This window comes from Haemaphysalis longicornis, unplaced genomic scaffold, assembly GCF_048455015.1.
Source record: "Haemaphysalis longicornis isolate Haplotype H1 unplaced genomic scaffold, Haemaphysalis longicornis Haplotype H1 scaffold_4, whole genome shotgun sequence".
NCBI lineage: Eukaryota > Metazoa > Arthropoda > Arachnida > Ixodida > Ixodidae > Haemaphysalis > Haemaphysalis longicornis.
The window spans coordinates 129,191,019-129,206,396 of NW_027526361.1; the positions used below are offsets into that span (position 1 = coordinate 129,191,019).

At 45.8% G+C, this 15,378-nt stretch overlaps 1 protein-coding gene across 5 annotated transcripts in view; it reads left to right on the top strand.

Moving 5' to 3' along the window:
* The window catches only part of LOC144179371 (thrombospondin type-1 domain-containing protein 7A-like), a 579,123-nt gene that overhangs the window by 257,704 nt on the left and 306,041 nt on the right, over positions 1-15,378 (top strand). For all 5 annotated transcript variants that reach the window (XM_077707698.1, XM_077707699.1, XM_077707702.1 and 2 more), the window contains 5 exons: positions 212-451; positions 4,651-4,902; positions 6,320-6,496; positions 9,895-10,073; positions 14,547-14,683. In XM_077707698.1, coding sequence (XP_077563824.1) covers positions 212-451; positions 4,651-4,902; positions 6,320-6,496; positions 9,895-10,073; positions 14,547-14,683 — 985 coding nt within the window. The remainder of the gene's footprint in view (positions 1-211; positions 452-4,650; positions 4,903-6,319; positions 6,497-9,894; positions 10,074-14,546; positions 14,684-15,378) is intronic.

The window sequence follows — 15,378 nt, forward strand, 5'->3', positions numbered from 1 at the left end:
CAACAAGCTCGTTTTTCCGCTTTTCAGGAGCACGGGTAATATCCGCCTAATGCTGGCTGAGTTCTGCAGTTGCCTCTCAAATCTATTAGTACCGATTCAAAGCATTGTGATTCCAAAACTACCCGGAGCATTCCAACCTTAAGGCGGATGGCATTGATCTGCTGAACGCATTCTCGCCTGCCAGCACCACCTCACTGGGACGTCTATGCAGGAGCTGCGCCCGTGGTGATGCGTGAGCGGTTCGTACTTCAGCGAGAGACGCTGGGTGGCCGACCATGCCCGTGGCATAGCCTACGGGAAGTTAGGCTGTGCCACACTACCGACGCTGAGCCCTGGTGTCTTCTGGAGCGTAGCAGCTCACAGCAAGGACGCTTTCGCTGGAGCACTTCCCCATGGTCACAGTGCGTCCTCGCTCCGGACAGTCTATGTGGAAACGGGCACCAAGTTCGGAGTGAGAGGGGCTCTTTCTTTTCGTGTCGCTGCTGTTTTGACCCACATTGTTGCATTGAAGTGTTGTGCAGCTCTTGTCATTTTGTAATCGTCACTCAGCCACGAATAGTTCCCGACAGTTGTCGCGTAGCTCTGAAGTGCACCTTCCCTGTTTAGACGGCCAAGAATAGGAGAGGACGTTGGCCAAGACATGGTGCTGCAAACAACCGTTGTTGTATAAAACCAGCGGATGTATGCATAAAAGGTTTTTACACAAACCCCACCGAAAATGAAAGAATACATAAGAATTTATATTTTTCCGTTTCGTCAATCTTTCGCCTTTTTAGGCGCCAGGCTAATGCCGGGTAAGCTGAAGCTGAAAACCAATCCAATTTTCCCGTGTTTAAATGTTTACACTCTGAATTTCATCGGTTCCTTTTTTTATTACGAATATTGTCAGGCTTTCAAACTATATTAAACGCAATTATGCACCCCTCTGTCTAATGACGCCGAGGGTTGAAGGCGAAACGTGATGGATTCTTTCATTGTCGTCTGAGTTTGCACTGAGTTTCGACCTTGTCGAAATGGAGCAATCGGATAGACGCCGGCTTCTTAACGCGAGCGACCCAGGTTTCTTTCCGGCCCCTGAAGTGCTTTTTTTGCTTTCACTTCACCCACAATCATTCACTATCATCTTCAGAGAAAGTTGGCTTTCCTGCAAGGAGTTTTTGCGTTACAGACGCGATCAGTGAGAGCACTCAAGCTTCGTTTTGAAACACAACTTTATTAAACCCATTAGTGTACAGTGCGCGAAGTCCCATCCTTTATTTAATTTCGCCCGAACCAAGCCACTCGGCTCCAGCCAAATAAGGAATTTGTTGAATTGGCGGTGCAGTTGCGGTAATCTAAATTGCCTTGTTTGGCGCCTGTATTAGTACAAAAGACACAATTTTGCATAAAATCTCCCTCCCCCCAGCACAGGTATTCAGGATACTGTTGCCAACTATAGTCATCATGCAAGCCTTTGTTCTCGTTAAACTCCCGGTCAGTCTCATCCCAGTTGGTTGCACTCGTTCAGCCTAAAGAGGCACGATACACTGATTTTAACAGCGAGACCTCAAAGTTCGCTGCTCTTTCACCTCTTCTATGACTAAGAGAGGCTATATTTTGCCTAAATGAATACAGTTGTAATTTTAACTTCCCTCTAAATTTTCGGCGCCTAATAATGCGCCACAATCAATTAGGCAAACGAGGCGACAGCGCTAAATGGCATCAAAGGTGACGGAGCCTGTGTGGAGCTAGCAGCTTCGAGTAAGTGGAGAGAGTATAAATACCAAAGGTAGGGATCATTTATTTGCTTCGTTACTTCCGTTAATGATGTCGTAATTTTGCCAATGAATATATATGAATGTGTGTGTGTTTGTTTGTTTGTGTGTGTGTGTGTGTGTGTGTGTGTGTGTGTGTATACACTGACAGTTAGGTGTCTTGTAAAACCAGCATAGATGTTTTTTTTTTCGCTTCTGCCGTTGACTCGTACGAATTCACGCCTTCAAATGGATGCTCAGTGCGTTCTACGCAAGATGACTCTATCACGTCAAATTCAAGGGGATATCTACCGCGAAACCTGAAACACCCGGGGTAGCCGAGCCATTCACCAAAAAAGCACCGCCAACAGTGCTTACTTTCCATCTGTTACCAGTAAATGTACCATCCGAACGAGCATCCACCCCAGTTTCACCCTTTTCGTCAACAGAATGTATCGTTGGAACTTCACCACCTCAAGTGGGTGTGTAGTCATTTCGGGCACCAACGATAGCAATTGTTCCGTCAGGTCCCTCAAAACACGGATCATATCAACTCTCCAAATCACGACATCAATTTTCTGAAAGCACTAGGTAATTATTGTATACGCAGTGGCCCTGCGAGATTAGTGTAGTCCGTGGGTGATTACCCATCCCGCGAAGAGCCTTTACACCATCGGCATAACGAAAAAGGTGTGCTCCACAGACATTCATATGTCTCACTAAAAACGTCGACCACTCCCCCACACCTTCGCTTCCGCTCAAATATGCATAACCTCCGGGCCTCCTTTCCCTTCAACAAAGGCTTGGATCAATCCATCAAACGGAAGGCGTAAACCCCTACAAAGAAACCTCAACGATATAGTAGTGAAAGATTGCTTATAGGTCAAGCTGAGGCGGCCTATTATGTAGTGCTGAAAAAAGAAATTTGGGATCTTCTAAAAAATAAGTTAAAAAAAAACGCGAACGCGGTTAATAATATGCATTCGAGTCACCTACCTCTACAGTACGGAACGACCTTCTCTGGGGTATTGGCATGATTAGCTACCCACCACTATTTGCATATCCCATTATATTCTACATTTTTCAGTGTTTTAATAGTGTGTAACGTGCGCTCCATTTGCTAAATATTATCCCTTTAGCGTGCATTGTTCTGCATTTGTTATAGTTTGCTTTGACGAGGAAATACAGTGAAAGTAATTATAAATGATCTGCTGCATTAAGGAAATTTTACACGCTAACATGGCAGCGCTTTTTACGTTGCATCTGTAAGACTGGCGCTGTATCCACCTGTCTACCATTGCTTTTTATGGTAGTGGTAACGATTACGTTTTCCGCTTCAAATGTTTAATGTCCCGACTGTTTAATAAGCACTGCCTTCTTGAACGATTTGCTCTAAGAGTGTTCAAAAATGAAAAAAAAATCGTGTTCATGGGTCCAACGCGGAAGTGGGAATCCACGTTGCACAAAAGCTTTCATTGTTGTACATGTGTTTTCACATAAACTTTCTGGGGACATTTTTTCGCGACGTATTGTCCTTGGTTGTTGCTGATGTTTCGGAGCGGCGAGCAGTAGACGGTGCGCTAAAAGCAACAGGAATAACGAGAAAAGTTTAATGTCTCAATGTCACTGGCACCAGCTCCCAGGGCCAGATCATAATATACGCATGAACCCGGACATCTCCGGGCGCAGTTCGATTTTGCTGTCCCATAGGGCCCGAGCGTGTTGTGCTTGGAGGCCCCCTTTATCTGGTTAACTTCACCAGGATCCCCTCCATGAGTCGCTTTCTTGGCCTCGCGGGAGCGATAGCCCGACGACAACGTTATCTGGTGTGTAGTAAAACCCAGTGGCGCACCGATCAGCAAAGCAGAAAGTAGCAGCAGCTCCCGTAAGACAGGGTGGTCAGAAAAACAAAGCTGTTTTTAAAATAGAAGAAATTTCCCAGATGCATTGATTTCATATTTTATGATACTCACCGTACGGTTAATCCCCGAAAGCGTTTAAAGAAGCTTCCAGTTCCGATTACCCTTGACCGGACATTGCCGTTAAAGACCTTTCAGCTGTCAACAAACCTATAAAGAAATGACCGCAGTTTGTATGCTTCTTGAACAAGTGTCACCACCCCTAGTGAAATATTTTTAGTTGCGGCCTGAAACCCCGCCAAAATCCCTGAACTTGTCTTTATGCTTCAGGGTATATTTCATAATTTATGCTGGCGATTTATATCTAGATAACCGTATTTACATGTCAGCTCAAAATGAAAGAAGGCTGAAGAGGTAGGTTGAACCTAAATATTGAAAACCACGGTTCTCAAAGGTCATGGCAACTATAAGAGAAATTTCAGATTAAGCCTTGGAGAATCACACAGCGAATACGTGATGAAGAAAATTTCTCCTTTTCTTGCTTTGTGATCGCCATTGCATTTTTAAGAGTGTCGTATGGTGGAAGGGGGTATAAACGTTTAGGGGGGTGCTTGAAATTACTGACAGGTTTACCTTACATGACGTCCCAAACCCTTGTGCATAAACGTTCCCACACTAGCTTACGACCAAGAAATCATGACGCCCAGGAAAATGCATTTCTTATAGACATCACAACTTCGTAGCCATGTTCGATGTTCCGGTATAACTAAGATGCCAGTAAATTACTCTTTTAAATTGGGCAGCAGCGCAACCTATTGTTAGGTAATCAGAGCGTCAGACCCTCTGCCTCATGCAGGTCAGAAGTTGAATTTTCGCAAAATCTTCATCCATCGTAGCATCCGTCGTAGCTCTTGCATGGATCTGAGCCTGAAAGTCCATGTGAAGTTGGTGCAGGCTTCGGAGTGAAGAGGTAGACGTCTCCAAATCTGAAATCAGTTTGCTGTTCGGTGTTTCCGTTCGCAGCAGATTGTATCAGCGTACTTTCCCTTTCCACACAGATGTTACGTGCATCGACTCCAGCCATGGTCTACCGGTTGAGCCTGCCCTTTGCATCAGTCTTTCCGGGACGACCGTCGTGTCTTCTTCGCCGGAGCTTGCAGTGCCACCTGCGCACCGAAGGTGTCATGTAAGCTGCCAAGACCAGTGCGCCATTTCTGAGTGGTCTCCCTGGTCTCCTTGCCCTGGCCACGAAGACGGCGACGGCGTCTGCCAGAGTGATGTTCTCAGTCGCCGGACACGCCAGATAATCGGTAAGTGTTGTCTGTTTGCTTTCTTTAACGTTTGCTTTTACTTCAATAGACGGTTACCTGAACGACAACGCATGTGTGCAGCCAGTGTTTTATTACTACTTTGGACGGGCAAGAATAAATGGTGTAATTAGCAGCAAATAGATGTCGTTTTTTTTGTTTTTGTTCGTTAAAAGTCGTCAACTGTTCAACGAGAGGCGACCGTACCTTTGCATTATTGAAATATTTTGCTTTAAAAAACAAGGTAACACCTCTATGAAGAATTCTACAAAGTAAGGGAGCTCATTTCAACAAAATTATAATACGCACGACGTTCAGAAACACATGGTTACTGACACTAAATTGCCATAACGTCGTCCTGTTTCCGAAAGAAAAGATCTTGGTGACGGTTCCTATCAAGGCGAATTTTTCCTCTAGAGCGACAAATGTAATCCGTTTGTTTACGAGGGGACTCTTCTTCGGTGCGAGTCTGCCATCGCGTGTCCATCGCCCTGGTGATGGCGCATGGACTGGCGTGAAATGGAGAGAGAGAGAGAGAGAGAGAGAGAGAGGAGAGAGAGAGAGAGAGAGAGAGAGAGAGAGAGAGAGAGAGAGAGAGAGAGAGAGAGAGAGAGAGAGAGAGAGAGAGAGAGAGAGAGAGAGAGAGCGCTACAGTGCATTGAGCAGCGCTCTGGGGTCCAGGGCCTGTACTGTCCCCCAGCATGTTTCAGGTGGCGACTTCAGGAGCTCTGCTGATCGGCATTGTTCGCACTTCTAGGTCTGAAGTCTCCAGCACCTCCTCCTAGTGCTTTTCACCGGATATTTGAGTAAGGGTTCTTTAGGAAATCCACAAAAGATAAGGAAATCAGAAAACAAATTGCTTTTCTTTAGCTGGAAAGTTCACAGATTCAAACCCACAACCTGTCTGTAGAATAAGGAATCATAACTGACCAGGCCATCAGCTTTCACTGGAGACGGCGTACAATTGTCGATTAAGTGTCCGGTTTGTTCCGACTTATTCTAAGACCTAACTGGGAGAAGAAAAGTTCAGCATGGCTCATAGAGCACCAAAAAGTACATTCCGTAGCTTTTCAAGACCTAAGCTAAGGCACCAGGCAAGTGTCCTGTGAATAATTTACCGAAAAAAAAATAAAGGTCATCTGCTAAAGGCCAATACTCAGGTCTGCACACATTGGCGATGTGCACTTCCGAGTTTTTGTACATGGTTCGAAGTTTCATCGTTACAGGGAACTGCATGAAATCGCTGTCTCTGAATAAATAAGTTAACCGTACACCATATGTAGGCATAATTGAATTTCGGTGAGTTTTTTTTTTATCTTGAGCTCGGGATGAACAGTTTTTCGCTTCTACATTTCTCAGTCAACTTTCAGCCAAGCAGTGTGGCCTTATGCACCTTATGCATTTAAAAACCTGTTTACAGGGGATACCAACCACAACTGCCGGGTGAACCTTTATGAAGAGCGTCAGTGTCCCCTGAAGCAAACCCTCACAACCCAAAACGTACCCTGGAGCGACTGCATACTGCAGAATGCTACTGATTGTGGAAGCGGCTTCCGCTTCCGAACATCGGTATCGGCCAACACCTGCACGCCAACCGGTAGGTGCTTCAACGATTCGAAAACATTTCTTGACGACGAAAACGCAAATACTGTAAAATATGTTCTCGTTTAAGCCTATCAGAGATTTCCGACGCCAAGTGGCTAGTGAAATAGTAGCAAAATGGCAGCAGAAAATCCCTACAGTTTATTATTCATGTTCGTTATTTTTTTAGTCTTGCATAAAGAATTGTGTTAGAGCGCCTCCCGATTATTTTTCTTTTGTTGTGTCGCCTTTCGGCGGGAATTACTTCAACAAACAGACTGGCAACACTTTCGGGGAAAGCTCTCCAGAATCGGAGAGCTTTGGCGGAGAGCTTCTACTCACGTGCTGTCATGCTCACCTGTCACGCGGAACGTAGCAGGCTAACTTTTGTTCCACCGCTGGCTACGTATGGAGATAGCACAGTAGAAACACGCTCGACGGCCCCTCTGACGACCCGGGCCGAACTTTCACACGCACTCAAAAGTTTTTTTTCTTTCTCTTTGTAATGGTGGCGGTTTTCTGTACCGGACATGGACCGGACACCACAGCTACGCGAGATGAAAAATTGAGCATAATCTTCCCGCTCAGTTTTACCGCGCACCTCGCGACAAAAGCTGCGCGCTCTCTCCTGGAGAGGGCGCACGTCACGTTCTCTTCGGCGGCCTTCGGTATAATATAGGTCGGGGAGTTTTCCCTTTATCTCTGCAGCGTTAGGGGGTCTATTTCCGGCACTGTGAAACAAAAAAGGAGGCAGGGCTGCCTGCTCACAAACGCGCGCTCAGGCTGGTAGGGCGTTTCTGAAACAATAAACGTTTGTTTTCCAGTTGTCTGGTTAAAAAGGAAGCATTGAGTTAGTCACTCACATTTTGTGAGCACTCCAAACCCCCCCCAAAAAACCCAAAACTGTTCGTAGAAGTTCAGGCATAAAAGAGGTGGGTTCACAGCGCCGACGACGGCGGATTGTCACAGAAAATGCGAGAAATAAACCATGAAGTTGACCAGCAACAGCCAATATTGGAGCCCCCGCTGTAATGATGTAATTACTGTGGTCCATAACGGGAAATTGAAGTAAACGCACTTTGTTTTTCCGCGTCTTTCACAGCGATTCGCGAGCGTACCGCTTCACGTGCACGTGCGATATTTGGCTCAGGTATTCCCGGTGGTGCAAGCCAAACATCACACAGGTGCATCTCAACTGCTCAAGGCGTGGTGCAGGGTCCCTTTAAGCTGCAGCCTTATGACATGCACGCATGAATAGATCATCGTTCACATCGGCATAGTTTCGTGCAGTTTAAGAAATAGCAAACACTTTTAAGTTGGCTGTAATGAAACTGATTACAATTGCCAGAATGGGAGCTTAAGAACTTCCCAGTGACTAGGAAACCGCGTTAACTGCAACGATTAAGCGTTCACAATGAACTCAAATGGATAACGAAAGTTGCCGTTTCTACGCTTCAGGTCTGTTTGCACCTTTAACGCACATAACATTGAACGATTGCTGCTTTGCCTAATTCGATGCATTTCCTATTTTAACTGCTCTTGAACACTTATCGAGGGCACAAAAGTATATGAAGCCTTACAAGAATTACAACACGTATACGCAAAAAGGAGTCACATAAAAATAAAAAAAATGAACGAAACTCACAATAATGCTTAAGGCTTGAAGGTAGCGAAGCTGTATGCAACAGTAGCGTTTTTCCTCTTTTTCGCCTCGCGCCGTTGTTTAAGCCTCGCCGCTGTACGAGGGTCCACAGCTGGATTGTTCGTCTTCCTCTATCTCACACGGTTCTGTGCCGCACGTGGCCTCGTTGCCTTCCTTCGTGGCGTGCGCTTATCGCTGCGGCGGCGGCCTCCTCCGCTTCCTGCGCCATGTCCCGCGCACGGGTCCCGCACACGTCTCCTTTTTCTCCTCGCCTATCTCTTCCCACCATCGGGCCGGGCGTTTGCGGAAGGGGGTATGGTTTGACCTCTAGTGCTCAAGGGCAAAATTGGTCCCCCCGCGAAGACTGCCCGAGGTAGCGTAGCTTTCGCTACAAAAGCCGACTTCTCTTTTACGGTGACGGCTCATATTAAGACAACGTGGTACCCAATGTTATTAGAAGTAGATACCTTGTAATTGCCATTAGGAGTGCTTTGTGGGCTGTTCACCGCTCGTCGCATTGTTTCTTATGTTCAAAAGTTATATTTTTCCGCTACTATTGCAGCTTCTTTGGGACTTCTTGCTCATAATGACATATTAACGGACACCGTTTGTCTCCCACTTTTCTCATAGGCAGTTGGGGTTTACCCGTCCTTACCAGTCAGTACCACCTAAACAAATTCACTCCTTTGCCGAAAAGGTTAAATGCTTTATTCTTCAGCATTTAATAGTCCTTGCAAAGTTGACCCATAGACACGTCGTCTCACAAAAAATCAGCATGGTTTTATGAAAAGAGGTAAACATTTAAACCGGTTTACAGTTATGAACAAAATATCAACGAACTCAGACTAACATCTGAGAACCTTGAGCGACTTCTTCGTCAACCAAATCAGTGTTTCACCTGATAAGTTGGATTGAAAAAAAAATCACCTTCTGCCGATATTACACGTTTGTAAAAGTTTTCAATCCAGCCTCAAGTAACATTTATTTCTTTTCAAATTTCACTCTTTTGGAGACGTGCGACACAGAATTTTGTTAATTTTTGTCATTCAACGCAACTTGTGTGTAAATATACTTACCATTCAAACTGACGGAATCATATTTCGTGTTAACTAATCAATACAATCAGAAATTTATATCTAGCTGCTAAGAAAGCGTGCTTGCGATGTGGCTTCACAGCATGTACCCCTTCTGAAAGCATAGAAAAAAGACCATGATAACGGGAATGCACCGAAGAAGCTTCATTTAAACACCATGGGCATACGAATAACTTTTCGTTTGCTTCCTCAGAGAGCAAAATAAAGCTAACCGACAAGCCAGCGGAATACAAACATAGAAAAGTAAACACCGTCGGTGTAAATTTAGAAAGTTTAATAAAACACTCAGGATGGTGAGTTACCCACCGTGGTTGCTCAGTGGTTAAGGCGTTGTGCTGCTGAGCACGAGCACGAGGACGCTTGTCCGATTCCCGGCAGCGGCAGTTGCTTTTTTGATGTATGCGAAAAGCAAAAACGCCCGTGTGTTCGAGATTTCGCGCAAGTTAAAGATCCCCAGGTAGTCAAAATTATTCAGAAGCCCTCCACTAGGGCGCGCCTCATCGCCTGCGTAGCGTCGGCGCGTTAAACCCCACAAGTAACAAATCACGATGGTTAGTTCCTTGCATGAGCGGCAGATTATGAGCATTTTCCAAAGGCTAAGAAAACATCTCTGCCCAAGTTATGAAATTTAACGAGTCGCACTTTTAATCTCTTTTATTCATTGAATTTACTGCGCAGGTTTTGACAACAGCACCTGCCAAGAGCCCTGCCATGTGGATTGCGTCATGGGAGAATGGTCTGAGTGGTCCCGCTGCGACAGTGTGTGCGGCGCCGGTACGCGCACACGGAGCCGCCAAGTAGTTCGCTGGCACGACCACGGTGGCCGTCCCTGCCCCGTGGCAAGGCCGAACACCAAGGTGGGCACCATCAGGATCATCGCCATCATCAGCCTGTCTACTCCCACTGCATGGCAAAGGCCTCTCCCATTGATCTCCGATCATGCCGGTCATGTGCTAACTGCGACCAATTTATCCCTTCAAACTTCTCGATCTCATCTGCCCACCTAACATTCTGCCACCCCTGCCCCGCTTGCCTTCTCTAGGGATCCATACTGTTATGGGCATAAGAATTCACAACCGATTCCCGCAGGTCAGTTAGGTTCCTGTAAATGCCATTAGCATTTCGCCATTTAAATGACTGTCGGTAAGAGGGTTACGTTGCTTAAAGTTCACAGGCTTAGAGGTGCGCTTAGTGTGGTTTATTTGCTCTTTGGTTTATTGCTACCACTAGCTTTCTAGGACGCTATCTAAACAGCAATGCAGGTCACCAGATAAATAAATCCTATGCACAATAACTTCGAGCACTATATCGGGGAAACCTGCGGTTGTCCGAACGGTGCCGTGCGTGGGGTTCAAGTAGGGTGCATGCAGTTCAACGAGTTATTTTCAGCCTCATTTTATGAACAAAAATCCTGTAGTTGCACTTATTTATGTTGCGTTTTCTGCGTAATCCCTACACTTTCTGCCGAATGGTACGCTAGAAAGATGCGTCGTAACACTAAATATGAAAATACATTTGACAATAGAGGGCAGCGCAATGAACGGACGAGGCGGAGACGAGACAAACACAAGCGTTTACTAACAACCGAATGATTTATTGCATCGGGGCGCCAGTTTTATACACGCTGGTCGACCACCAGAAACAATAAGGAAGAAGAAGGTGTAGGGGGGAAGGAACAAGAGAAAGCACCACTGAATTGATTCCTAAAAATCCCACACAGCAATGATGACAGGAGACACGTGTCAAGTTCTTAAATATGGAATCTCTTTTTCAAAGAGCGAAATGCTCGGTGTGCTAATGCATACATCACTCTGCTGAACAATGAATAAATCTCACGTGCCTTCTGCTCCCGATAATCGCCTAATATACTGCACTTTTTAAACATAGGCGTGCAGCCACAACTTTTGCATTGCGGAGCAAGGTGCCCGCCAACAGACCAATTGAGCGCATTGGCGTGTTCACGTAGACGGTCGTTAATGCAACGACCCGTCTGGCCTATGTAGTACTTTTTGCAATTCAATGGGATGCTGTACACCACATGAGATTGGCAAACACAGCAGAGGAAAAAGATAAAAGTGCACGGAAAGGCCGAGAGTGCCTGGTTGTAGTCGCCCGGGTGCATTAGGTAGTAGAAGAGCGTCGCGAGAATTGACAGCTGCGGCATTTCGAAACGACGGCTATGGAACGAGGAGGAGACTTTTGTCCGTATGAAAACCATTCTCAGCTGTGAACGGAAGTTGCGTACTGCATTGCCCCTCACCCTTTCTTGCTGAGAATCTGGGAGGACATAAACGGGAATTTTAAATTGGAAGCTTTCTTCAACACCATTACCGAAGCTCTGCTTCCAGGATTTGCTCTTGCGCACCATGAAAAGTGCTCAATGGGCTACCATATTCCCTTTGAGCCCCTGAGAAGTGTTCACAGGGTGTCGGCCAGGCACTTCTGCCTCCTCTTTCACGGTGTTATCTACGCATATTATAACTAATACGCTACAAGCCTAACATTAAACATTACCTAAGTAAATTTGAATGCTTAAAACATTCCCCATTTTTCCCCAGTCCACTTACACATACTTTATCGATCCAAGTATTGCACCATTCCAGTTTTTTTTATTCAAGCTCAAACAGCCAACACTTTCTACAGAGAAAGAAAATGCTCTGGGAAAACAACGACATAACAAAACAAGACACTAAGCAACATGTACTACTGAAAACTGCGAATGCAACTGCGGCTGAATGTTTTACGACGTTTCAGTGGCGGCGCCTGACACGCGTTGGAAAATGTTTCTCGGTCTTGTCAACTACCCCGTCCATCTCGCAGAGTGGATGCGCAGAAAGGAAGCTATGCTCAGCACCGGGCGTAGAACGCTAAAGAAGCGTCGGGGAAATGGTTTCACGGTAGCTCTACTTTTGGCAGGCCCCTGTCACGCTGCCCATGCAAGTGAACACGCAAACATACATTTCGGATACAAGATGATCTTGGTTGGAGCTTTCCACCTTCTTTTTTCGTGATTTTTGAATTTGTCTCCATCCCATGAGCGCAGTGCACTCGATAAACGCTTTCAATTCTGCATTTTCTTTATAAGTTTTTGTTTCCTTAGTTCTGCAGTCTTGATGATTTAGGAATTCTTTTTTGAAATTTACGCTGTATAACGGTGACATCTATTCCTTCGTCGGTGTGTTGTGTCAATGACATGTGCTCACATGTGCTGTTTGGTGGGGTTTGGATGGGTCGCATCGCAATTCTGCTTTTTTTGGGGAAGATGCGAGGTGTTTCGCTGTCGATATATCTCTGTCATTTTTAAAAAGAAGGGATGAGTCAATTATGTTAGTAAAAAATCCACCTTCCTTGGCACAAAAGACAGCCAAATGGATCGTTCACAAAATGGTCAACATAATTATTATAAATGGGCTGATTTTTCGGAGGATAAAGAAAATATTAACGAATACCCATAAAGACACCAAATGTTTCAAAGAATCTCCTGTAAACAAAGTTTTCCCAATAAAATACCCACTCCAGTCCCCGCTGTGCAGGTGATTGTAAAGCAAAGCTTTAAATGACACCCACAACAATTGCCCATGCGACGTCACATGAATTCACACACGTGGCTCTACAAAGAGTGAAACCAGAGATTCTGCTAGCCGTTACCTAGGAATCGCGGGGGCGGCGTCCCGAAAGCAGCGGCGTCGGCCACGGCCGCGCTAGAGCGGCGGACGCCGCCGCTGTAGCCCGGCCGTGCGTCGGAAGAAATAAAACGGACGGGCGTGACGGGAACCTAGCCATCCTGATGTGGTAGCTTGGGGCTACACCACCGCTCGACACAAGCGTAGACACCGAAACAATTCGGAATGTGAGCTTAGTGATTCCCATTTATAACGATTTGAACTAGTTAGTTTAGTAAGTTTGAGAATTGCGATAAAGCTGAGGGAACTTTTATAATCGCTATATATCAGAACCAGTTGCTCATTTCGCCTTTTGTAATAACTCTTAAAACATAACGGAATGGGTATTCACCAAATTCAGAAAACGGAGTCCCATTCGTGGCAAGCAGTCTGCAAAAGGTAGCGTTTGTTTAGTGACCAGATGCCAGTATGTGGCCTCTACATTTTGTTCTCCCACCCTGCAATCAAATCCTTAACGTATCTTTGGCGTACGACCACTTAATTCCGTCGTATCCGGGTTACCCAGGATGTGATGTCAAACAAGCTAATCAGCCATGCGAATGAAGCGCGCAATGGACGCCAAGCTGCGCCAAAATAAGCCCGAGACAACCGTTGCCAAAGAAGACGACAACGCCGTACCGCCAACGCGCACATCGGCTAGCAGGCACCTTCGCGCGAGGAACGCTGGGTAAATTCACCGCGCCATCTAAAGTGTTCTCCAACAGTAAAACCCTCCACCTCCCCCCCCCCCCCCCTTTCCCGTGGCCTCCGTCGCGTTGGGGGTTTATTGTCACGCACGCCCCAAAAGAACCTTTGGCTGGTAGAGGTAGAAAGCTTTGCGTTAAAATCTGTTATCTCCGGGTTTATAGAGAATGACCGTAGGCAGTGGCTTCTTCACCGGCGCTTGACCTAACAATTTTGCCGTCGATGGTGCGCCGGCTGGACTGTTTGTGCGTGTCCTTCACTGCAAGCGAAAGGATGAATCCAGTCATCCAGTAGAAATAGCTACATGGCACTCCGCGCAATCTCAAACAGACAAAATTTCTCACTGTGCGCATGTTCCTTCCAGTGCCAGTAATAACTAGGTTTACGAGACCTAAACCTGAGCCTTTTTTTTAAGTGCGAATGCACTTTATAAGCGACCCCAAACCATCCACCGCCGGCGGCGGCGGCGGCGTCGGCGTCGGCGTCCGCAGTGCTCCTCTATATTTAAAAAAGAAACAGCATCCGGCGCCAGGTTTCGATCCGAGGACTTTGCGGCCGCAGCGCGACGCGCTACCGACTAAGCCACGGACGCCACGCTGATATCAGTGTGAGTAACGCGCCTTATATCTTTAACGCATTCAAACTACGTCGTCAGCGGCGTGCGTTGGCGACTCAGCGGCGTTATAGCGGCTTGATAACTGCGTGGTCTACACGTGATACTACAAACCCGATGGAAGAGATGGAAGAGAAGGCGGCGAGGCGGTGGGCTGCGGGGGCCGAGCGCAAGCGCCGCAAGCGGGCTGACAACCGTGCATTCGCACTTTCACATTCTCCCCCTCGGGGAAATGCGGGGGAATTTTTTTTCCCAACGCTCGGTATTTTCGTGCTTTGCCTTGCGACAGCATTAGAGTTCATTGGATGCTTTCAGATTCTACAAAGAATGGCTGTTTGGTTTTGATGCAGGAAATCCAAACAGATACGTGCCTTGTAGACTGTGGGCGAAATATGTGGCTTCCATCTGGGTGGACTCGTTGCCGCCACCCAGGCTTGGGGAAGAAGATATCCTGTGGCATTCAAGGAATTAGGACTCGGTCTATCCTGTAAGTATATTCACCTTGTTTTTATATTGTCACCTCCCACAACCTGTGTAAGAGATAAAAAAGAGAAAATTCAGAGAATTTTCTACAGATTCGTATGCATTCTTACATTGCTTGTCTTCATTGTGAATTTTTAACGGGAGATTTGACTATGAAAAGCGAAATACATTGGGTTCCTTTATTATTTTGTAGTTTTTCGTGGTTCCTTCGGCCAATGATGTGCATTTGAACTGTTATAGAGCTTAAATGCCTTACCTATTTTAATAACACATACTTGTGCAGTAGAAAGGTTGGTTTGGGGTCCGTGGTTCTGAATGTTTTTTATTTGTGTTTCCGTGAGTTTTTCTTGGGGGCGGGGGGTTTCTTATATTTATTGTGATGGCGATGTGGACGAGAGATTTTGAGTTAGGCTCTTTGGCTTTTAATTTTTGGTTTTTTATGATTCTTTATTATTTCGTTTGACAAATTGCCTTTATTTACATTTTTATATCGTATAAATGTGTTAAGGTTGAGGATTATTCATTTTGTTATCCAACATGAAATTACATGTTTAATAGTTTTGCAGTGTTCTTTTTATTCCTGTTTCTGTTGACATTTCGTGTTCGTCTCGTGAGGGCAGTGTAGAAAATTTACTTTTTTGATATTCTTGTACGATTTTTATATTTCTATATACTTTTGCTTATTGGTTCGCAATTTAT